Here is a 27,156-nt window from a genome sequence, read left to right on the forward strand (position 1 = left end):
CAACGGATAATTAAACTTGTTGCGAGTAATTTTCTTGGACACTTCCTTTAAAACACAGTAATAAAATAATGTTATAAACAAAACTACTAAAACAAACAACTTTTCAGTTATAAACTAACATTATTGAAGCAAACACCACCATACTGTTGTGTCATGGAGCTTGCAAATGGCGGGAGGCGCGTGTGCTTTCCATTGCATGTGGGTAAATTCTATAGAAATGCTAAGGGTGGCGTGCAGTACCGGTGCGAGCGATAACCGGAACTCAAGAAGTGGGAACGGTGTACAATAGACACCGTTGCGCGTCGCGTACGGTTCGTAAAATATACGTTAAATTATAGATTTGTGCTACCCAGAATAAAGTAATTTTTATAGTTAACTTAATCTAACGGGGGTTTTTTACAATACTTTTAAAGCTTTTTCAATGTAGCAATTTTTTAGGTTTTTAAAATCCAGGATAACCTTGAATTTTTCAATGAATTTCAAATATTTAAGCACATTGCGCTACCGATAGATGTGATATTTTTTTAAATTTCATATGCGTTTTACTTAGGTGCCCTAGAGGTAAGTTTTCTGAAGTATAGCATATAAAAAAAAAATTCGGCTCACCCTATTATGCGATGACTAAACTCTCCAGAAGCCTAATGAAATGGCACTATCTATATGCTCAGTTTAAGGTCAACAGGTAATATAACCTCATTTTGAAGTTATGTTGACAGTGTAGTGAAATATTTTTCATACGCGGTTATGCCGATTCTTACTTATGGGCGCTAGATAGTGATCAGCAGCTAATGTTTGAATATTAAAAAAATATTGTTCGGACATTTTGCGGGAGCTCCAAGAGATGACATTATACTTTATTCGGAAAAATACATGTCTCAATCTAACATCCAGATACGTTTAAATCCAATAAATGCTTACTTTTTAACCATTCCACTGCAGAACGATCCAATTCGTACGATAATTTTAATGGATTGTTGAGCTGTTTTTTTGTTGATATTTTTCAACAAGACGTTGAAAATGTTGCTGATTTTAATGTTACGATAATAGTGTTAAACTTTATTACTGACTTAACGAAAAAAATAAAGTTTTTTAACCTTAGATAGTATAACCTAAGAGTCTGATTCACACGAACTGAAAAAGCCGTTCTACAACGAACTGTAGTTGAATATAAAACGTTAATAGAATGTGTTTCGTTTGTATGTAAATGTGCGTGTGAGTTGGTTGTTGACGATATAAATGATCGGTTAGCTGTTATTATTGTAATCTTTGCTGTATTTAATTTGCTTTGGGTATTTTAGATTTGGGGGTTTTTATTTCTTAAGTATGTTTTATTAATCTTTGTGCTCTGCTCAAAAAATCTGTGTTATTTGAAAAAAATTGTTTTTATAATAACCTAGTTTTTACCGGTGCGGTTTATTGCTTTATCATGAAGGAATTTAATATATCCGATGTAAAAATTACGCAGTTGAAAGATTCGCGGTATATAATACCATTCCAGTTACATTTTAAGGAGGTAAGATGTAATAAGAAGTATTGACAAATCTACTTTTTTTTAATGACAAAGATTTTTCCAAGAAATTTCTGATATATTGATTTTCCTGAATAATTAAAGCGTCGTGTTCGGTAACTGCATTATCCTTTTGTAATTTTACTTTCATTTTAAAATGTTTTACTATATTCTTGAAAATATTATTCTGTAAACTAAAAAATAAAACTAAATAAAATAAAACTAAATAAAAATAAAACTAAATATTATTCTGTAATTAATGGATATGGATTATTTGGATGAAGTACTATATGCTTCGAAGTTGTTTAAAAAATTAGGTCAAAATAATTGCAATCTTAAAGATTTTATTTTTCAGTTGGCAATTCTTATTATAGCAAATATTTGTTGTAGCTATTTATAATAGTAAAGATAAACAAAAGAAGAAATTTACTTCTAAGACATTTATGAAAATTATTTGCACATGTTAACTAAAATTGCAAAAATTCAGGTTTTTTAAAAATTAGTATTGTTTTAAACCCCATTAACAGTAATATTGGTTCTGCAAAGAGTCAGTTTATTATTAGTCGAAGGTAATTGCTGATAAAATTGATTTATTGTTAATTTTTTGTCAATCTTACCATGTTAGAAAGTTGAAACTGGTTATTTTATTTACTAGACATTTCATATTTTTTTTACGTTTACAGAAACTTTAATTTCGTTTGAAAGATATAAAAATCATTTTTATTCAAATAACAATCACAATCTGTATAAAAACTATTTTTTATTAATTTTTTTCCTAATATGTACCCTGCAATCTGTACACCTAGTGAACAGTAAGCAATCCACCATGGCCCAGTGAGATGAGGATTATATTTATGATATGTAAATGAGTTTTAGTTTTGTACATACTCAGACCGACTATTCCTGATAGTGTGGAACCCCTATCGACCAAAGTATACTGGTATCCACCATCTTGTATTCAAATCCATATAAAAGCATCTAACATTTACTAGGATTTGAACCTCAGAACCTTCGACTTCAAAATCAGCTGTTAAACAACTGATTTGTGACAAGTTAACCACTAGACCAGGTCAATGGACACCTATATTTTATGTTTAGAAAATATGTAGTTTAGAAGCCTCTGAATATTGTAATTTGCTGAAAATTGATAATTAATACTACTCAAAAGACATAAAAAAATCTCAAATTTTCATAAAACTAACCATATATGTGTAGTAATAAACTGAAAGTTGTTCAGTGAGACAGCAAATAAAATAATAACAGCAAAATTTTAAATATGTTGAAATTCTACCACTAAAATTTGATTATTAAGTTATCTCAAACAAATTAAAATCAAAAAATATTCTTTAAAATATATTTTATTTAAAAAGTGTATGTATTATAAAAAAATAATCTATGCTGTTTACTAAAATTTTGTCATTAAGATTTCTATATTATGAAGTCAACTTTTTGTAGATTAGTGAGATATTTTACAAGATGAGTTTTACATTTTTCAAAACATAAATATTCTCAAGCATGTTTTTAAAAGTGTATGCCGACCCATCAATCTACAAGATTCTGCTACATATTTCTTCCTATGAAAATGTCTTACGACCTTTTCATTTCAGACTTTATCTACCCATTTAATTTTCAAAATTTCCTCTTGCACCACATTTCAAAGGATGTAGAATACTTTTCTGTATTTACCATTGTTCAGCAGTCACTCCCATAAAACACTAAACCCTACATATTTCTTCCTATGAAAATGTCTTACGACCTTTTCATTTCAGACTTTATCTACCCATTTAATTTTCAAAATTTCCTCTTGCACCACATTTCAAAGGATGTAGAATACCTTTCTGTATTTACCATTGTTCAGCAGTCACTCCCATAAAACACTAAACCCTACACAAATATTTTCAAGAATTTCTTACCAAATCTTAAATATATATTTGATATTACCACATGACTTTTTGCTTTAGCCATTCTGCTCCAGATGTTTATCGTACTTTGACAATATTTGTAATTTTGTTATCAAGGTACAAAATTCTACCACTTCTGGAATATTATCTTCCCTTATTTTAGTATTCCTTGTTACAGTACTTTTGATCACATTTCATTACATCATTGCAGTTGGTTATTGAGTTGTTTGTTCTGATGGCCTTGTAATATATTAGAATTTTTGTATTAAATAAGTAATGAGAATAAGTGCAACTGCTCATATGATTTTTCTTTTGTTTTAGAATGGAAAAAGTAAATCTTGGGACCTGATTAGAGCTCATGATAGGTAAAATTATTATGTATGTCTAGATTACAAATTATTTAGTCTACTTGTTACTAATAAATGCAGATAACAATGAAAATGTGCATACTTAGCTTCATGCAATTTAACTTTTAAAATAACAAAAGTTATTTAATCTTAAATAATGATTTGAATTACAAATACTTTCCTGAAAGAATTTGCTGAAGAGCAGGAAGGATATTTGTATGTATGAGTTAAATATCTTTGCTTTAGGAGTAGCCTAATTTTTTTTTTTTTTACTTTATAGAAGGATGTTGATTCTTTCTTAAATGACATCAGCAGTTTATGGCTTGATGACCTTTCAGCAACTGACAGTTAATATGGAATTATTAGCTAATAAGATTCTAACACATTCAATGTGTGTATGTGTGGGGCAGGGAACCACATTCCCTGGAATTTGATAATTCATGAAGTATAGGTATGGTTTCAAAACTTCATCAGTGAACTTGTTTCCCACTTGATTATGCTCCAAAAATGTTCCGAAAACCTCATTAGACACGGATTTTTTTAAAGAAGTTCACATATTTATATTGATGAAAAGTACAGTATGGTTCAAAAACTACACCTACAGTTAGAAAAAACTCTTTTGTGGTTCCAGAACTGCATTTGTATCTCCCTATTGGTCAACATATTGTCGTGTGGTTCCGCACAGCTCAATCAGGATATTGAAAGGTTGTTTCAATAAAAACAATTTAGAATGTTTATATAATTACAGTTTATTGGTATAAATGTTCAAATTACAACCAGGCAAATTAAGAATAACAGTGGTCATAAATACAATAATGATAGTAATAATAATAATAATAATATGACAATAATAAAACAGTTAATGAACACAAATATTAATATAGTAATTACAACCACAATAATAGTCAGGATAATAGTATCAAACTATAATTACATGACATAAGACATAACATAATCAAAACAGTAAGCATAACAAAAACGGACAAAAATACATATCCTAATCAACAAAGATAACAATCAAAGTTATTACACATCAAATAGTGATAGTAATGTCAATGGTTAGTAATAAATACAGATTACACATAAGATAGAGTTCAAAATAAATAATAATTCGGAATTTAACCCAAGTATATAAACAGATAACTATTATTCAGACCCATTAACCAAAGAAACCGCTAGTTTTAACCCTTTTTAACCACTAGTCTTATATTATCAAACAGTCTTATAAAATTCACTTGCAAATCCCTTTTGTTGTCTACCCTAACAATTTATGAATGAAGTCTATTGCATTATTTGTTTCACTTATACACTTATAGTTTTACTGTAACTCACAGATAGTATTTCTTTTATACTCGTGGCGTCACCTTAATTGTATCGAACTGGATATTCTCCTCGTTAGACTGATGTCTTGCACACTTGTCTCACAGACTCACACCTGTGACTCTCCTCGCTGGACCGTCATCATAACGTGTAACTGGACTGGTTTGCAGATCTCTTTTGAACCCACACAACTCGCAGCCTCTCTTCACTGAACTCCTTACAGAACTTCCCTTGCAGGACCGACGCCGTAACACCTCGCACACTGGTTGTAATAGAACTCTCCGCCAAACTGAACAGTTGACTGAGGATTTTGTTCCCATGAATGTCAAACCTGGTCTCTTCTCACCATACAACAGGTGTTCATTGTGTGTTAGCGGGCATTATAACAAAAGACAATTGTAAAACGGACCTATTCTTTACAAAAAGGGTTCTCCTTTTTGTCCCTTTCTGGATTCTTCCAATTATTACTTTAATAATAATTGGTAGGAATCTGTTAACTCAGGCCCACTATACTGATGTTGTTACAATATCCTTCTTTAATTATCCACAGCTACTGTTTCATCATAAATTTCTATGAATACTGAGGATGTTAAAAAATACGATAATTTGATTTTTTCTAGATTGACAACCTATATTTAGTTTATTTCATAAAAATAAGATTTAGTGATGTTATTTGGAACTTAGCAGATTGAAAGCCAGTTGGGGATGAATTTTTTTTTTTTTAATTCTAAATGTAGTAAACTTATGTGGGCTTTCTGCATGTCAGTATTACTTCACATAAATGTATCAGCAGCTACTTCCCAATTCTTCTGGTTTTACTTTTAATGTTTCCTGTTTAACACCATCCTACCACCATAGTTTGATTGCATTGACAATAACTTCTGGTAAATTTTGCTCATAACTCTTGTCTTTATTAGTTCATTCTTTAGTTCTGGTCATGTGTCTTCCATTCTCCCTCTCTTTAAAGTTACTGTTGACAGGCTTACTCAATATTGCTCTTAACTCTTTTTCTTTCTTTAACTCCATCTCTCATCTCTATGTAAAATTATTCATCAATAGTTTATTTTCTAAGGAAATTATTTCCCAAAATAAAATTTTTGTAATGTTAAATTTGGCAAAAAAAAATCAGTTTTGTCTTCCAAAAGACATTTTCAGTTTGGTACCTGAACATTGAACAGGTATTTATCGTTCTTTTGTTACTTTGTGATCCTGGAAGTTCATAAATATCTGAAATGCTCTGCATTTCAGATATTATAATTGCATTGCAGTCATTTCCTGATTATAAAACTGTGTAACAAATACTTACATCTACACTACTTATCTATTGTATATTTGTTAGATAATAACAGTTTGCAGGATTTTACAGCCAAATTTTTTTTTCTAAGTTGACCTTGACTTGGTTCCTGGAGAGAGAGAGAGAGGTTTTACATTCAACTATAATATTCTCAAATTCAGAAAAGGATCATATATTCCATGATAGGAAATGAGTAAAAAATAAATCAGTTATATGGAACTTTAGGCAGTACTGAAAAGCTCTGCTAGGTGTGCTAATTAAAAGAGATGTATAATATTTTTTCTCAATAACGTTTGTACCAAAATTACAAGTTACTGAATGTTTAAAATGTACTATTATAAGAAACGTTGAAAATTAAATGGATTGCCAAAGTACAAAATGAAGAGGTCTTAAAGTGAATTGGAAGGTAGAGAATTTTGAACCAAAATCTTGTGGAAAGAACTAGGTTGCTAGGAAGCTATATATTAACACACCAAGGTTTAATTAATTTGATTATGAAAAAGAGTATAGAAAGCAATAAGTTATAGGAAATGCAAATATAATTGAGATATAAAAGATTTAGAGAAAAATTTCACACTAAAAAATTTGTGTAGTTCCTAACAGAATGAAATGGGGAATATCACCAAACACCTTATTGCAAAAACAGAAAAAATATATATAATTATTCTTGTTTCTAATTTATTGATTTCTAAATCCTTCTCATTTTATTTGTTTCAGTGTCACTATCATTATCTTCAATACTTCACGTAATGTTTTAGTGTGTGTTAAACAGTTCAGGCCAGGTAGATATTGGTTAAAATTTACATTTTACTATTTTGTTAGGTTACAAGTTTATAAAATCATTGTTAGTATTATATTCATATCGGTCACATGAATCATCATGATGACTTTTGTGTCAGTTCATGTGATTATATAAAAGCCAAGTATAAGTTTTCGTTTTGAATTATGGTGTCTTGTATGTTGTTGGGTTCTTGTTTAACAATAAATGTTTACAATAAGATTTATAAGTACATTACAGGTTTATAGGTATTATTTATAGGTACATTGCATAAAGGTTAGTGTTTAGTTTTTCAGATTTCACTGTATTTTTTATTTATTTTAATGTTTTAACTTAAATGATATTTTTCTTATTTTAAAATTTTTATATTTGTTTATTTATTTTAGATACATTTACCTCTGGTAAAGGTTCCGTTCTTGTTTGCCTTTTCTGTATTTACAAATCCTTAATTTTTTTCACATTGATAATTTGTGTAAATATTCTATAAAGTTAATGTGCTAATAATCACAGTAATTATTAATTAATCTTTAATGATATTGTTAAAGATATGTTTTTCTAGATCAATAATATTTCAGATTTTGATTTTTGTTAGTTCTTTCTTTATAATTTTGTCATTGATATATTTCTTTTGTACTGTCTGGTCGTTCTCTTTTGTATACAAATTATAAAAACAGTTTTAAGAAAACTTTACATTATAAATGTTCTCCTAAAAACTATTTTATTTTATTAACGCTCTCCAATTTTATTTCCATTTAAATAAATATTTTCAGATTCAGATAATTTTGAAAATCAACTATCAATTAAATAATTCTTTTTTTGCACATTACAAAATAAATTAATTTCAGTGTCCATGTAAATCTGACGTTTTCAGATACATGAGGTTGGTGGCTTAATTAAATAGCAAAATGTTACATAGTAAATAACAGCTACATTAATATAATTTTATAATGAGCTTTTGAGTTATGTGTATAGGTCTTTGATTGCTGAATAGTATAATATGAATTTAAACAGAAAAGAATAGTTTAATTCTTTTAATATTTTTAAAGAATTTACCTGAAATGTTTTGCATTTATAATGAAATGATGTTATACAGAAGCAATATCGTAATAATTTTTTTTAATAGAATTTGCAAATTTCTATTCTGAAAGTCAAGAGATTGTGCTTTTATTAATATTTTAAAATATAGTTTCAAACTTTACTCTTTAGATTTTAGGTCTAAGGTAATATTTATTTAAATAAATCAGAAAAAAACATAAAAGATTTTGTTGAGTATAAATTCGATTAGTAGTCAATGGGAGAAAAAAAAGGTAGGTTTTTGAAGAAAATTAGTAGAGTTTAGGGAAGTACATAAGGTTGTAGATTAGGGTAAGTATACTATGCGACTGGATAAAATTTTTATTATCTGGACAAAATGGAGGTCATTCAAAAATGGTGAAAATCAGTTTTTCAGTTTTGTAGGCCAAAGTAAACTTCTTAGGTTAATAAGTTTTGAATAAAAGTTGTGGGCATCTGCAGTACCTATAATTTAAGCCCGTAAACATTGAATTTTGTTAATTAGTTACTGCAAAAAATCATTAAAAATGGCCGTTTTTTTCAAAGCCAATATTTATTTCATAAATAAGTTTTTTACTATTTTTTTGTTTTAAAAATTAGCTGTTGGAATTCCGAATTCAATGACTGGTTACACAAGAAAGTTGGTTTATTCATTTCTGAGATATTGTAATTTTTTTATAAAAAGACTTAAGAGAACAATAATTATTTTGGCTTTAAGAACTTTTTCGTGCCTGTTTCATTTGCAATCTGTTCTTCAAGACTTGTACTTTCAAATGATGAAATGTTTTAGACAAAAGATTAATGTAAAACTTGTATAAACTTCTTTTAAAAAATGATTGAAAATTATAGCATGATAGTCATAGAGGGGAAAGAGGTTCATGGCACTCAAGTTCAAATAAAGCAGTTTTGGATGGAAGTCCAAAATTCATGGAGATAGATCAATTTTTTCTCACTCCGTTGATTTGAAGTTATTTTTATCAGCTTTATTCCCATGAAATTCATTGTTTAAGAGCTTAAATTACACGTACTGCAAATGTCTACAACTCTTAGAATTTTTTCACCTAGGAAGTTTACCTTAGCTTAAAATTGAAAAATAGATTTTCACCATCTTTGAATGGCCGCCATTTTGTCCAGTTAGCAGAAATTTTGTGGTCGCATATAAAGTTATACTTATCCTAATCTACAACCCCATGTACTTCTCTATTGACTGGATTATAGGTAGACTTATTTCCATCATTTAAAAATATTTCTTAATAATAAATAACAGAAGTCACCACTATATTCTCATAACTTCTAATTTTGATATTGTAGTCTGAACACAGTATTGTCGTCTGATTAAGATATCAGAAGATGAGATTGCTGTTGTATACAAATGATTATATATGCATATTTAACACTGGCTGCATATTTGGACACTGGCTACAAGAGAGAGAACATCATCAATTAATTATCTTGTTATTATTTGAATTACTATTTTGTCTATCATTTATTGATTATTGTTATTGTTGTCGTTGTTATTACTGTCATTATTATTATTTATTTTATTTTCTATGTTTTTAGAGTAATTAATTGTAGTTATAAGAAATTTTTAATTAATTAGTCTCTCACTATCATAGTCGTGTCATTAACACATGACAAAATGTTATAAACATGTTGAAACGTGTATAAATTCTATAAAAACATAAATAACAAAGTACCTTCTACAGTTTATCTTGTTTCCCTTAAAAAGAACTAAATATATCTACGAATGATAAGCTGTTAAAAAATTCTGGTTATTTCTCATCTGATGATGTAATGAAGAAAACTGTAGAAAGGACTGTATTATGATTTGCATTAGAATTTTCATCAGATTCAAATATAGCTGATTGCTTAGAGTAAAAGTGTTAAAATACAAAATAAAGGTGTCATAATAAACAATAAAATTTCTTCCATAAAAGTTTGGATTTGTTTACAAATGAAATAATTATGGCAATCTACCTGATTTCCCATCTCTCATGGAATATGAAAAAAGAGGAAAAAATCTCAGAAATGAAAGTAAAATTCATAATCTTTTTTATTTGAGAACTAACTCATGCTCCTCCTCCACACAATCCAAAAAAACCTTGGACTATAAAAAATCTATTTTACTTTATATTAAATGTCAGTGTAAATGTATATTTTATATAAACTGGATGAGGAACAAACGTTTTTTGTAAAAAAAACTCAAGAATTATTGGAATTGTAGAAATTTGATATATGGCAACAGTTTGATATAATGAAAATTTAAACCTATTTTTTTAAATAACTTAGTATTAAAACTATAAAGGAGAAATTAAGGCTCTGAGTTATTGTAGATATCACAGTTTGCATCTGTAAGATTTTTAAAAGATTTAAATTGATAATAGAATAACCACATATTTATTCAATTACAATATTTTAAGTATTTGTTTAATATACTTTTATAATTGCTCGATAAAAGCTATGAAGATTTGTTCCAGTATCCTTAATATGCAGTAATAAGTTTGTTTCTGAAGAAATAAATATTAATTAGTAAGGTATTTTCTTCTTTTTTTTTTTTGTTGCAATGTAACTAAAGTTTTTGTTATCAGAGTGCTCACAATTAAGTTCTTTTCACAATCTATTGTTTGATTGCTTTTAACATGGGCCAGAACAAGGAGCATTTAACATTGTTTTATCACGTTTACTATTATGTTTTGAATTTATCTTTGGTGTATGAATCATTTAGTGTAGTTATATTTAGAGTAAATGAGTATATAAGTATGTTAAAGTTTTAATTTAATTCACTAAGTATATCTGTGAAAGAATTATATATTGTTTTTAATTTAATTCATTATGAATTAACGTGAAAATCTGTTAATTAATTTTGTTGTGTAATCTGTGTTTTACTCATTTAAAATAGATTTTTCTTTTTTTTAAGCAATAAAGTTAATATTTTTATGTCATTTATAAGTCTGTTATTTCCTAAATTGTAAGCCTTGCTTAATAATTGCATAATTTATTCAATGCAATGTGTGGTATGGTTTTTTTATTAGTATATCTTGATTATAGTTTCTCCTTTTTACACAACTGCCCAAAAAGGAGTGTCATGTATTTAGGGTGTATGTTGATAATAGAATAACTATATATATATATATATGTATACATGTTCCATCATAGCAGCTCAATGGCTGAACTGATTTAGATGACCCCACGTAGGAATCCATACGTTAGCAGGAGTGTCAGGCTATATGAATATATTTGTAGTAATGAGAGTTGCCAGTTTAACCACAAACTTTAAATGAATTGAGTTGATAAACTGTGAGCCTCTATCACTCTATCACTGTGTGAGCTGAGTTTGAACTGAGCGATTCAAATCAGTCGAATAATATTACAAAAATAATAGAATTAAATTTACATTAAATAAAATAAAATAATATTAAATAAATTTTAAAAAAAAATTGTTTAATAATAATGGGCTTCCCATGGGGGACTGCTTGTGAGTCTAGAATGATGAGGTGATGTGAACACCTCGTGTGAGGCTAGCCCAATCATCACCATCAACTGTAACAAATGGGGTGCCCCTGGGACGCTGTTCTGGGAAGTGCAGTGGGGTGTTCTTATAATATCTCTGCAAACAGAGATGCTTGTTGGTAGGTTGAAGGCTAACTATTTTTACATGCATTAAGTACACTCTCGATCTAACAGATCATGGTTGTTTGGAAATGTTATATCTTCGCAACCAATCCGATTTTCAAAATTCAAACGGGATATTTTCTAGTATAATACAAGATCATGATGAACCAAACCAGAACAAAAAGAACAATGTTTGTTGGCAGTCGTGTTTTTTAATATTTTTCTCTACTATACTTGTAGTATAATTTCAATTAAATTTATTATTTTGTTTTGTAAGATGATAAAGTAGCTGTGTTAAAATTTAACAATTTTTTAATGTCGTTTTTTTTTTTATTTCAGCTGTATACATTAATTCAGTACCATTGGATGAAAGAGCTAATATTGATACTCTGAAGTATCCAGCTGAATTAGGCCTTACATTAGAATTCTGTGCTGGTATTGTGGATAAACCAAAATCATTAAAAGAAATAGCACAAGAAGAAATTATGGAAGAATGTGGATATAAAGTTCCATTAGAGAATATTCACAAAATTGTAACTTCCAGGTAGTGTTCAAAAAATTATTTTAAAATTTAACTGTCGATTACTTTTTTTAATAATTGATAAGTATTTTAAGGAACAAAATAAATTTTCTATTTCTAATATATTTAAACAAAACACTTCATAAATACATAGTTTACAATACTTCAAATGTGCCACACATACTTTAGTTAGTTCTATAAAATCAAATGCAGTAAAATAAATGTTAGTAAAACCACAGATATTTCAAAAAGACCTTTCCAGAATAACATAATAAATAAAAAAAAAAGACAATAAAAGTTTATCCAGTACATGTAAAGTTCACTCACACTGTTTAAGTAAGAAGATAGTTTAAAAATTAATAATATTAAGGAAATTTACTGCAAAAATAAAAACACAAGCAAAACAAGAAAAGTCTCAACATTATCAACTCATTTCCATAAAGGGTAGACATCTCTGCAGAGATCTTGTTATATTATGTATGTACTGAAAAGAGGGGATTTGAAAACCAGCTTTATAAGAAAGATACTTCAACCTGTTATGTGTTTCCTGTCTGGTGTCTAGTCAGGAAGCAGAGCCTCCAAGTTGGTCCACAGGCAGCCTCCTTCTATTATTATAATAATGTAATAATAATGCAATTAAATATAAATGCAATTCAGCAATATGATGTAAATTTTAATATATAGTAATTATTTGAATTTAATTTTTAAAATTCATCATACTCTCCAATCAGAGATCACACACTGTTAAAACCTAAGTTTGTCTTTTAAAGTCGTCTTTAGACTCTCTGACTAATTACATCTTAGTCATCAGTCAGGCCTCGATCGGGATGCCACTGATGTAAATGCCTCCCTCAACAGACATTTGTATCAGTAAAATACATATCAAATTTCGTCTTTACGTAGGCCTCTTCCATTCTTCCATTCACCATATGGAAGTGAAACTTGGACAATCGGAGTATCTGAGAAGAAAACATTAGAAGCTTTTGAAATGTGGTGCTATAGGAGAATGTTAAAAATCAGATGGGTGGATAAAGTGGCAAATGAAGAGGTATTGCGGCAAATAGATTAAGAAAGAAGCATTTGGAAAAATATAGTTAAAAGAAGAGACAGACTTATAGGCCACATACTAAGGCATCCTGGAATAGTCGCTTTAATATTGGAAGGACAGGTAGAAGGGAAAAATTGTGTAGGCAGGCCACGTTTGGAATATGTAAAACAAATTGTTAGGGATGTAGGATGTAGAGGGTATACTGAAATAAAACGTCTAGCACTAGATAGGGAATCTTGGAGAGCTGCATCAAACCAGTCAAATGACAGTAGACAAAAAAAAAAACGTAGGCCTCAAACGGACATCTTCACAGCCAACCTAACATGAATCCCTCAAACTAACTGACTGAAATCGCAGAAGCGCGAACCCCTTGCCTAGTAAAGTTTTGACAACACCGTTCGTGACTGTGAATGCCTCAGAAAATGAATGAGTTTAAAGTTAAATCAGTGCTACACATACCAATCAAAATTATGTTTTATCCAACATAGAAATTCAGACCTACACCCAAATAAGTTAACCAATTGAGGTCACCTAACAAGGGGAACGCAACCTCATTCTGGTCCACCAGAAGCCGAGGACAAACCCTGCACTCCCACTGGTCCCATCATGGTATCTCGCATGGCATTACCAAGTCACAATCAGGACATCCATTGGTGGAGAGGAAGCCACACCTCCAGTCGCATGGGCTACCATACCCTGATGGTGCAGCCACCCCTACCTGCGGGAGCCCCAAATTGATTCACAAACATTATCAATATAACCGTGGCATGATCCCTAGCCACCCAAGTTCCTACCACGATCAAGTACCTCGATTAAACTCCCTCTGCAGATCTACACACCGCAAGGGTGCGAAGAAAACCAGCCACTATAGACCACTCCTCATGGATCATCCAGTTATATGGAGATCCAGAAAGAATGTATTCTCTCAAGTTCCCTAACAGCTCATGAATGTTTGACCTCATATCGGGGATAGATGTAGAGGACGTGGTCCATTGTATCATCAGTCCTGCAATTTGGGCATTGACTCAAATCCACCAAACGAAACCTTGCCAAACTCGCTTGAAAGGCACCATGCCCTTAAACTGTGTGATGTACTGATTGGAGAGATCCATCCAATCGTTCCTAAATTAGACACTATAGGAAATATACCATGTATTTAGCAACCTGTGAGGAATTCATCCTACCTGACCTGCCAAAATGCAAGGCCCCAATCTTCAACCTCCTGCTTTTGTGTTGATGTCAATAGGTTATTTACCTTGGAAGTATAATTTACACTCATTAGCCAAGATATCTATTGGTTTGACTCCAGCTGTAACACAGACTGCCTCCCGTGAGACTGTTCTGTAACCTCCTATAACAGCCATAACAGCCTATTTTGCCCGCAGCAAAATGTCCGCGCAATATTTAAAAGCCATGCGGTGAGCCCAGACAGGTGCAGCATACAGATAATAGCTTTGCTGACACATTTGTAAAGGATACGCATGGTAAGGTAATTCAACCCCCGATCAGGAAGAATGACTACGGATTCTATAAAAAGCGTCAATGGTCTTTTTTGCTGTATACTGTAGATGTTCCGTGAACTGAAAATTCTTATCGAGGATAACACCCAGGTATTTTTGAGTCATAACATACCAGTCATCCGGACCCAGATTCATTGGGTAGCAGCCAATCGAGTCTTAAGCAACATCATTGTGGTTTTCTCTGGGCTGAAAATCATCTTATGTTGGAGACTCCACAGTCAGAGTGTCTCACAGTCACGAGCAGCTCGGAACTCTACTTCATTATGTAAGTCCTCTTCAATCAGTAGCAGCACGTCATCAGCTTAAGTAACAACACGACAGCCTCATGGCAACCTTTAACGCAACATCGAATCAAATTCTATGATCCAAAGAAGGGGAATCAGAACTGAAGGGGTCTGCCCTGAGGGCATCCTTTAATTAAGGTCTTACGAACCTTCGAGTCGCCATCAATGTTGAAGACTGTCAACCAGAAGAATACAGAATATGGTCAGGTACTCTTCTTTGTACTCCAGACATGTCTAAACACCTTCTCTGCATCTTTTTAGCATGAAGGCTGACCGCCAGCAAAGGATGGTTAACCAAGTGTATCAATTTCTGTTACCTTGGCATAGACTCTCCTCCAGTTATAGGAAGCATAAAAATTTCTTATCCTTGCGAACAGGTAAACCATGCTGGAGAAGAGGAAGCTATATTTCTTCTATTATCCAGATTCATCTGCCCAATTACTGGTGAAACTTTAACATTTTGAAGTTGCAGAGGAATTTTAAAAAAACCTGAAGAACTTACTGGGTCTTTAACAATTTGCTTTATGATTTGGAGGTGGCTACCTAAACCTAGGAACAATCATTTAACTGTTTCAGGTTATGATAAAGAGATTAAATAGCCTCCAACTAAAGCTCCATTACTATGCTAATTTTACACCATATGTATAAATATTTGAATGTTTACCCTAATTAAACATATATTGTTGTAATGCTTTACTTTGCTGCAAGTACATTCTAAAAGAACTGTTTTGTAATGGCAATGCTAGAGGAAAATGGTAAGTAAAATGACAACTCATGCTTTCCAGCCATTTGACTTGTAAAAATTTCTCCTATGTGAGTCCTGGGTGAACTGCTAACTTCAGCTTCTCAGAATGAAGATGTCATGAGGTCTTCATAGCATACCAAGATGTCCCATGATTATCACAATAGCTTTCCCATTACGAACTGTGGGAGTCAAGTAGCATTAATGGTGGATCAATCCTTTGTGCTTTAATAAAATGAAAAGGTTTATAGTCTAGTAAAAAAGTGACATTTCCATTTTTAGATCCTGAGCTGGGTATAAATTCCATGTGTAGTTTTCAAATGTATCTTACAACCACAATTGTTGAAATAATTATCCCAGATAAAACCTAGAGAAACTATCTTAATTTATAATATTAATATGCCCCTCTCAAAAACTCCTAGTAAGTCCTATTTTTCATTACTGAACAGGACCCTTCTGAAGCCATCGGTACGTAATGGGTTTATTTTGGAATGACTTCTTACATAGAGCTGTTATTGATCTCTAATGACTGTTAAAAAACTCAAAAAAAGGAAAAGAAAAAAACAGGTTCTGTAATAAAGAGTTTATTTACTTTTTAAGTACCTTTTTGAATCTTTGTACAGTAACCCGTAAATTAATCTGATCACAATTGTTGTTTATTAAAAAGTAACTTTTCATAGAAAAAAAAATCATACCTATACAATCTTTGAATATCTAGCAATTAATATGTTCTTTATTCTTAATCACTTCACATTCATGATTTGGCATAGATTCAACCAGTGTACTACAGATTTTTTATTTATTTCTTCATCATGAAACCACACCGATATTATTGCTTTAATGAGGTCAATTTTTTTTTGGTACAATTCATTTTTGAGAGTCATTTGTTTTACTAGTTCCCAAAAATTTTCTGTTGTTTTAAGTGTGAAGAGTTGCCTGACCAAGAGACCAATTTAATGTTTCACCTTTTAAAAATCTTTCCACTTTTTATGGCATGGTGCCAAATTTTGTTGGAGTGCTCTGATGCTTTGTGGGAATTTGTTTTGAAGTTGTGTCACAATCCTTTCCTTCAGAAGCTTGATATTTCCACCATATTGATGGTATATCGATTCAATATACCATCTACTCGAAGTAATGAACAAGGACCTTAAAATGTAAATCAACCCCAAAACGTTTTTTCTGGGGATATTTAACTGATTGTTGGATAAGAGCTGGTAATGTATTTTCATCTGATGCTTTTCTAATGTATGGAACACTTTGCTTTGTCAAAAAAAGAAGGTTCTTTTGGGCCAAACATTTTTCCAGACTTCTTTGACCCACAAGAACCTTCTTTTTTTACATATTGCTGGTGTGGAAAGCAGCTTTTAGCTGACGGACAAACTTTCTGTCCAGCTGTAAGAAATCAGCATCTAATAGTTATCACAAATTTTGTTGGAGTACTCTGATGCCTTGTGGGAATTTGTTTTGAAGTTGTGTCACAATCCTTTTCTTCAGAAGCTTGATATATCCACCTCTTTTCAATATACCATCTACTGCAAGTAATGAACAAGGGCCTTAAAATGTAAATCAACCCCAAAACGTTTTTTTCTGGGGATATTTAACTTATTGTTGGATAAGAGCTGGTAATGTATTTTCATCTGATGCTTTTCTAATGTATGGAACACTATGAACATAACATTTTTCCAGACTTCTTAGGTCTAGTTAACATGTGCTTTGGCCCACAAGAACCTTTTTTTTGTTACATATTGCTGGTGTGGAAAGCAGCTTTTAGCTAGCCGACAAACTTTCTGTCCAGCTGTAAGAAGTCAGCATCTAATAGTTGTCAATTGTAAATCTCTTCCACAGGCTGCTAATTCTCAATTTAAGTCTACAGTAGATAATTTTGGATCAAGTTTACTTTTTTTTACTACTAACTGATACAGTGTTGGATTAGTTTTCCTTTTAGGCAACATTTGTCTTTCCTTTGAGGTGAAAAGGAACCAGTTTTCTTTTAATTTTTCTAAAAATAGCATTAATTGTCCCTAATCTGACAGCATACTCAGAAACTATTTGTCATTGTGTCATACTGGTAAGCTCAGAAAGAAAAACAAATTTTAAATGCTTTCTTTAAGTTATATCTGTTATTATAATATTCAAGACACACAGAACCAAAAATATGAAAAAAAGATTTTGTAATAAAAAATGGAATAAACTTTCACAAAACACTACTCATAACATGAAAATTGTTAAATAGCCTAAGAACAATAACCTCTCATTACACAGGTAACTTAAAGAATGGGTGTGGTCAAGCAGTGTAACCAAAACATAGAAATAAACAAAAAATTTCTTGTGTTTGGATTAATTTGCAGGCTGCTGAAATTGTGAAAAAACCGCTAGTTTCAAATTTAATAAGAAAAACAAAAAAAATGAAACCAAACAAAAAAGGGCATAAACGCCAAAAACTAGATACTTAGAAAATACTCACTTAACATTTAATATTAAACTTCTCGAAAAAATCAAGATTGTGTGTAAAATTTCTTGTACTTTAATTATTTCTAGGTCAGAGGTTGGTAAAAATGGATCATTCCAAACTTTGTTCTACACTGAAGTAACTGATGTTATGAAAACTGAACAAGGTATATCTTATTTATCATGTAATCATCTTTTATACCATATATCATATGGTATATCCTATAAGTTAATAATATGTATTAAAATTTAATTATCAAAATTTATCCAGTACACTGCATTGGCTATAGTGACAATTTTAGCTTTGTTCATGAATCTGCAAATTAAGTCTAAAATTATGATTAATCATTGTAAGACATTCTGAAAATATATGAATTTGAGCTCTTTCCTTGTTTTTTTTGTTCACCAATATCAACAAAAAGCTCTTTGCGTAGGGAAGAAAGTAATTTAAGTCAGTATATTCAATAATGACAAGTATGATGAAAAACAGTATACCTTTCTATTTTAATCTGTAAATAATTACATACCCCAGAGAACTATATTATTATAATGCTAATGAAATTTTTACCTAAATAATTATAATTATACTACACTAAATAAATATTTTTCTTTAATACACCATCAGTGTCGTGTAAATGTAATCTACAGTACAAGTTACTACATAATAGATATATTATGACACCAGAGGATTACATTCATTTCATTAATCTTGTACATGAGTAAGTGTTTTAATTTAATTACTTTATACCAAGTAAATCATTTTAGTTATGAATGAGAGAGAATTACATTTCCAAATCAATCTAATAAAAATCATTTTAGTATCTTTACTACATGTTATAAAATATTTGAACCACCTGCATTTTCCCCATGCTACATGCTTGGTGGCATAATAGCATATATGGCATAAAACACTTGATTTATGGCATATAAAAATATAAACATTATGATTATTATCATTGAATACATTTCTCTAGGCAGAAAAATATGTAATAATAATTTGTATTATTCCTCTTCAAAGGTATGAAATTAATATTTTTAAATATTGTCAATAAATATTAGAAACTTAAATTTTGCTATAAATGTTCTGTTTTTATTATCATATACAAAGTCATGTATTTAATAAAAGATGGTTTTTGTGCATTTACAATGTCTTTTATAATTTACTACTATAAGGTAACCTGCTCAGAATTCATCATTGAAAAAGGATTGAAGATTTTGTTATTACCCTTTGATATAATGTTGCCTGTCTAATTTATTAAATATTCTTGTATAATAGTGTAGCATAAATATCTACTGTAGTCAAAGTTGCAATACATAATTGTCACAATTTAAATGTAAATGCAGACTGATCTAAAAACAACAGAAACACTGAATATTTAATGAAATTTCTAGTTATATTAAATTTAGTATGATTAAGATGTGTTAAACTTTAGTCATTGTATCTATTTTTTCCAAAACTATTTCTTACTGACTGGCCAGGAAGTCACTGTAGTACCCCCTAAAGTTAGAATTAAAAATTTGTAATGAGTTATAAATGAAAAATGCAATATAATAATGAATTATTTTATTTATTCACTTGATATATAGTATTAATTTTAATGGTCCAGTGGGTCTGTGTGTTGTGTGTTGCACGCACAATTCTATATATCGCCGTGCTCTCTGTGACTGTGAGAGAGCATTTCTGGTGTTACGTTTTGGAAGTTGTCCCTCACAGCACCATGCAATTCTTTATTTGTGATGTAGCAATGTGCAGATACATGTGCCGTGATAATTCCCCATAATGAATTGTCTGATGTGGTGAGATCAGGACTTCGTAAATCCTGATCTTACTTTGTAAGTCATAAAACCGAACACGTAATGAAACCACTGCCCAACACTATTTATGAAATACTCTCGTACAACTAGCGCAATTAGTGGATGTATAAGTTACTACTGATTATTGCTGCTGTTTGTCAGGTGCTTAAGTGTCAGTGCAGTATACGTTTTGTTGTAGAGCAGTATTGTGAGTGCAGTTGTATTTGTGTAAAATGCCTTATTCAATCCAGGAAGGATAGCTCTAGTTGAGGCCTATATTCATTCTGGATCCTTTGAAGAATCACGTCAAGTATTTGTAGAAAAATTTCCAAATGCCTGTACCCTAGCGAAGAGTAGCATACATGATTTAGTTATAAAATGGTGTGCAACAGGTGCAGTTTCAAACACAAAAAGAAATAGGTAACCTTTCATTAGGACTGAAAATTACTACACAAGTTAAAAAAAATTACTACGCAAGTTATCCCAACAATCTGGTGTTAAATATACATCTTGTAAAATTCTTCATGAATTAAAATTGAAACCATACCGCATTACAACTGTGCAACAACTGAAGGAGACAGACAAACTGAAATGACTAGATTATTGCAACTGGCTTCTCGTAAATATTGTTGGTAGACAGATAGACTTGATGTCATATTTCATGTCAGATAAGATTTCATGATTTCATTTCTCCAGCCATGTTAATTCGCAGAACATCAGGTACTGGATGGTAAGGAATCCTTACGAGATATTAGAGTGTCCACTTCACGATGAGAAAACTGGTGTTTGATGTGCCTTTTCTGTTAATCGTATAGCGAGACCAATATTTATTGACTAGACTGTCAATACACAAGTTTATCTCACAATTTTCGAAGAATTCTATGTACAAATAACTAATAATGAAAAATAATTCAGCATCTTCCAACAAGACAGAGCAATGAGTCGCACATCAAACGTTTCACTGAATCGTGTTCATTCAGCTTTTATAAATTAATGAGCTGTCAGCAGAGGACGGTGGCCTCCACATTCTCCAGCGTTGTCTACTTGTGATTTTTTCCTTTGGGGCTACTTAAAGAAGCGAGCTTATGCATCTAATCTCCACAATATTGATGAGCTGAAGATGAACATTCAACGAGAAATCAATGCAATTGACAACAATATTTTGCATCAGACGATTTTCAATATGATCAACTTTTGAGACGAGCAGAAAAGTGTATCGATGCCCAGTGTGGTAATTTTGAACATCTTTTGTAACAATAAGGTAAATAAATGCAATATTTAAATTACGTTTTATGTTTTTCTTATTTAATTTATCCATATCATTCATAAAATTTCATTCCAACATAACCTACTGATTCTGCAGCGGTTATGGTATGGGTTCGGGTTTAGTTGCTCACCCTGTATTACATGATGTAGATAAACAGCCTCCTGATGAATTGATCTATTCTACAACAAAAACTTATGTTTTGGAAAAATGTGCTTACTTTTTCTGACCTGATGATGCATTCTTGCATCTGTTTGAAGATAGGTAAGTTTACCACTTTTTCAAAGCAGTACCTTCCAAAGTTACATACTTTAATTAATCTTTATCCCTACCACTGTATCATGTCACTTTTTTCCTTAATTATTTTATAATGGTGTAATATCACATCTTTCAGTATTCTTACCCAAGATCATAATTATTACCTTGTCACCAAGAATCATTTAATCTACCAAACACTTGTTTATTATATTTATTACCTTACTTCATTCTCATACTTGCTGTAACCTATTGATTTTATGTTGCTTCTTTCTAATTCCACTCCTTTCACTCCTGTCTCTAATTCCATCCATCTCTTCTTTAAATTCATCTGAATATCTGTCATAATTAGTGTTTAAATATCTCGGCCTACTCTGTTTCAGTGGGCATTTGATCCATGAAATGGATCAAATCAAATGGCATTTGAAATGCATTTCATCCATTTTATACCTTCACCCTTTTTGACAGACATGTCATTTGAAATTTAAAATCTGCCACCCACAACCAGTGACCACCATCAATACACTATGTTATGTAATCTTCACTGTATCTATCTATAACTCCTACAGATTGTTGTCTGCATGTAGTAAATTAGCATTTTTTGATTCTGTGTCAACATTTTTGAAATGATAACAGCTGTCCTTCTGTACGTTGGGATACTTGACATCTTATTTTGAATATACATTTATACAATACTAGTAACTTCTCCCACATTCTTGAATATCAAAGCAATTATTGGATTTAAGATGTTGTCACGTGTTCACGGTTTGATGAAGAATATTGAGAGACTAGCAAGTGTAAAACTTTCTTATAAATACAGTTTATCACTCTAAAAATATATAAAATAAATAGCAATAACCATATATAACAAACAAAATTGTAATTTAAATAAAATAAAAAATTTATTTACTAATAGAAACTAATATTGGATTAACCATAATAAAACAATAGAAAAATCTAAAATTCGTACAATGTACTTTCTGCAAGTATTATTTCTTTTACTGTTTACAAAAGTCCTACCCCTACACTTTATAAATGAATGGAATACTGTCACTTTCACTATTAACTATAAATAACTCCCCAAACAGCTTATTGTTTCCACTGTCCAAAAGGAAATACTCATGATGCACTCTTCAATCGTTAACTTATGCTTATTGTTATTGCTGTAATCACATGCTGCTCCAACTCGGCCTTGTAAAACTACTGACTGTTTGCTCGTTCGCAGACATATTTATACTTCTTGGCCTGCTGAACCAGTACTCGGCCTATCCTTTTAATTGTTTAAGCAAAATAATTTTTATTGTCCCCACCTTCCACCCTTGTCTGCAAGTTCTTTTTCCTGTCCAGCAATCCTTCTGGTCAAACAGGAGATTAGGAGGTGCATTTATCTGTACTACAAAGAACAAATTATTAAACAGACCCGTTTTTCTAAATAAAGGATCCTTTTTAGTTCCTTGTAGATTCTTCTTCCTTTATTTTCTCTCTCTTTTTTTCTTAATTGGAAGAAATCTATTACATTGGCTACACCACAGCAGTATATTCTATTCACTCAAAAGTATCACCAGTGTTTTATTCATAATAATTTTTTATTCATTTATGATAATTCACCATCTAAGTGAAACTTGTGCATGGGTAGCATATGAAAAATGTCATGCCTGACTGTGATTCAAACTCGGTACACCTGATGAAAGCCTGAGACACTACCACTTCGACACAGAGATTGGCAAATTGCTACTTAATTTGAAGATGCACTCTTATTTCTACTCCAAAATAGCATACACTCATCCTTCTTGCTTTTCTCATCTTCCCATTTTTTGCTCAAGATAACACATTTACTTCATAACTTCATCTATATTTCGCCCAGTAGCCCATTTTAAGACATATTCAATGTCCTAAATGAAAATTTAATTTCTGTTCAAGTCTTTGTTTTCCTATCCAGTCGGATGCGAAATCCTTTTAAATTTTCATCTCCATCCAGCCACCAGTGTACTGGGCCTAAAATAATCAATACGCAGGGGCTGCCATTGGTCTGGGCACACCTTCTAATTACTGCTTAAATCTGCTGTTACCTTAAATATTGCATTTCCTGGTTGCCAAGGAATAAATTATTTTAATGTACTGCTACTTTTATGTAACATAAACAATTTGTAAAAATACTTTAAATAGATATAACTTTCCATTGAATTTAAGAGAAAAATTATGTTAAGTATTTTTACAAATTTTTTAAAATAAGCAGTGCTTGGCCTGCTTTGATTTGTTCATGTACTTCCTGGATTTAATAAACTCCCATAGGAAAAACCATATAAGTTAAAGTACAGAGAATAAGCAGGCCAAGCAATCTCTGAACTGTGAGAGATTAGGTGCTAAGGAAATTTCTGTTTCGAATAATCAATCGCAATGGTAGTTGTATAAACAGTTGCCCCGTATGCTGGTACCAAATTTGATTGGAAGCAACCCATCTCCTTCAAAGTTGGGGTAAGCATGACAGATTTATGTAAGCTTTTCATTATTAGTTACTCTGTTTCCTGTTCTCAAAGAAACATGGCCCAATAACAGCATTTTTAATAACTCCAAACCACACAGTCACTTTATCCTCTTGAAGCCAAAGTTGATGCTACTCTAAAAAATAAAGTACCAAACAAAAGGAAAAATAATCATTGAAAATCATACTCAAAGCAAGAAAAAGATTGGTAGGCGACCAGAAGCAAAAGTTTTGTTTGTTGACCTGCCCTGACTGGTGAAAATAACATTCCTCGTTGAAGTTTTATGTTGAACATTATCTCTGAAACTTGTGCATTGTATATAATCTTGAGATTTTAGTTACTGCATATTAGTCAATTTTATATGGGTGGAAATGCAAATCCATTTGCAGGATTCACCGTACCGTGCAATCTGAGAGATTCAGTCCAGCTGCATGCTTGCAAGCTGGTCACTAGGATCTAATTTTCCATTGCTTGTGTAATTCGTTCAACATTCTCTGGTTTCCTGACTGACCTTGATCTACCCATTGGCTTACTTTTTGAAGCTGAATTTGTAGGCTGAAGTTCCGCACTCATAATAATGTGGTGTTCCAAGATAAAACATGACCTCTTTGATCCACATTGAAGTTTTGGCAAAGCTGGTGCTGTGTAGTAACACAAGATGCACCATTTTTGAAAAATGACTGACAAATGTAGTATAGTTATCCAACCACATTACTAAAATTGCCCTGTGTGTGCAGTTGATTCCTTTACTTTCTCCCTTCTTCTCACTGCCTGTGTTTTCAGCTGTGCGCTAATGAAAATCATCAGATTTTTTATGCTACCCCTATATATATGCATTTATTACAGAACACTTAGGTTATTTTTCCTGGAAGAGAATAAAATAAATTGATAAAAAATTGTATTATTTTAGTATATATTTTAAGCTATTTATTGTATTTCAATACAGGTGGTGGTAATCCAGACGAAGATGAGTATATTGAGATAGTTGAATTAACTATTGAACAAGCAAAAACGTTTTTGGAACAAGATACTGTCAGTTCTCCAGGTGGATTTCTTTTTGGACTTTTATGGTTCTTTCAGACTAAAGCTGATAAATATGTTAACAGCTAATGGATAATATTAAAAATAATTTAAGATGAATATTGTTAAACGTTGTGAAGGGAGGCATGGATTATGAAATAAGTATGTATTGTAAATATTTACAGATATGACTATATTTATTTACTTATCCCATTTAATAGCAATTGACTGTCAGAAAATTAGTTACCCTAAATTTATCTTATTTTATTTTAATTTTAAATAAAGTAATGATTTTCCAATATTAAATATGTTTTTAATTTTTTTATATAAAATTATGGCATTTTAATAAGTTTTTGGTTGTATTATAATTAAATATATTGTCTAAAATATTAATTTAATTTGTTGAATACACTGTCTCTATTAATAAAGTGATTTAATTATTTAAACTACAGAAAATAAAATGATAACACTCACCTAGATAGCATTTTCATCATTACTAATTTTTTTAAATACAAATTTTGTTAAAAGGAAACTGTGTATAACCTTGCCCAGAAACAGACTGAATGGTTAATTAAAAGTTTTGCTAATTCTACAGGCCATCTTAATTGAACTCTGAGGTTAATATTTTTCTTTAAATTTATATAATAAACACTTCTAAAGGAAATTTCAGTTTCTCTATTATTTTGGTGTATATCGATATACACCATTCTTGCATACTTATTTTTATAACATTATTTATAATTTGTTATAAAAATTATGCTTATTGTAATATAATAAAAAGAGCATAAAAATGTAAACTCCAACCACCAAAGTACACTGGTGTCTATTGTCTTAGTATTCAAATCTTAATATATTCTGTCTTACAGAAATAAGTAACTTTTACTAGAATTTGAATCTCAGAATGTACAACTTTGAAAATAAAATTAAATAAGAAATAAATGATATAAATAAAATAGTTAAAGAAAATTGGTATGACCCTGTAAATATACATAAAATAATATACTCCTGTTACATACAGTTACCTTAATGATTAAATTGAAAATTACCAGATATTTGTAGTAAAGATAAATACAGTTTGATTTTAAACCCAAAAATAGTTTTTCAAAATAAAAAAAATTTCAGAATAAAAAGATTTATATAATTTCTGTGGTGTATAAATAAAAAATGACATGTAAATAAGATGATATACACAGGAAAGACAAACAAATCCTTTAAAAGGATGATTCTAAAACATTACAGAGCGAATAAGAACAGAACAAAAAAATTTTCAAGTATGGCTAAGCATCTAATTAAAAAAAATTAGAAAAAACTTGAAATTAAAAAAAAGGAAAATTTATAAAAAGAAATGTGGAAATCATTGATAGAAAAAAAAAATAATAGAGAAATTTATTGCCTGGAAAAGTGTAATGTATATAGATTGAAGTGTAATATAAATTAATAAATCACAAAATGGAATTCAATTATAATGAAATAAACTAGCAAGATATATACTAGCATGTATATCTATACATACACACACATACACAATTACAAATAAGGTTATTACAATTTATGTTAAGTCTTTCCTGACCAAGGAGGGAAAGTTTTATTTTCCTTCCTTGTGTCTAGGTCTTGGGCACAGTTCTATTTTTATGAGGTTTTCACTGATATATATTAATTAACATATGTACTTTATGTAAATTAAATTGACAACTTTGAGTAACAACATCAGCATAAACTAGGTGAGTATCATCTTGATAATTTGTATAATTACTATATCTTAACTTAAATATTTTGAAAATGTTCTTTTAAAAAATAAAATATTCCTGGTTAATAGAATAAACTGCATCACATTATCATATGTTGGTTCTAAACATTAGAGCATCTCACAGAATAAGTAAATTATATTAGCTATGGATAATAAATCAGTTTCTATAGATCCATGAAGTTAAACATGAAGTTTAAACAACTTTAGTTGAAGTTTCAC

At 30.6% G+C, this 27,156-nt stretch overlaps 1 protein-coding gene across 1 annotated transcript; it reads left to right on the forward strand.

Annotated features, from left to right (window-relative positions):
• Positions 1 to 1,161: 1,161 nt before the first annotated feature.
• LOC142325280 (uridine diphosphate glucose pyrophosphatase NUDT14-like) lies at positions 1,162 to 25,496 on the forward strand. Its single transcript, XM_075366825.1, has 6 exons — positions 1,162 to 1,513; positions 3,730 to 3,773; positions 7,087 to 7,151; positions 12,152 to 12,356; positions 18,465 to 18,541; positions 25,117 to 25,496. Exons 1-6 carry the CDS (start codon positions 1,427 to 1,429, stop codon positions 25,278 to 25,280), a joined length of 642 nt encoding a protein of 213 aa, XP_075222940.1. The 5' UTR covers positions 1,162 to 1,426; the 3' UTR covers positions 25,281 to 25,496.
• Positions 25,497 to 27,156: the final 1,660 nt, after the last annotated feature.

The sequence above is a fragment of the Lycorma delicatula genome, chromosome 5, assembly GCF_047948215.1.
Source record: "Lycorma delicatula isolate Av1 chromosome 5, ASM4794821v1, whole genome shotgun sequence".
NCBI classification, from domain to species: domain Eukaryota; kingdom Metazoa; phylum Arthropoda; class Insecta; order Hemiptera; family Fulgoridae; genus Lycorma; species Lycorma delicatula.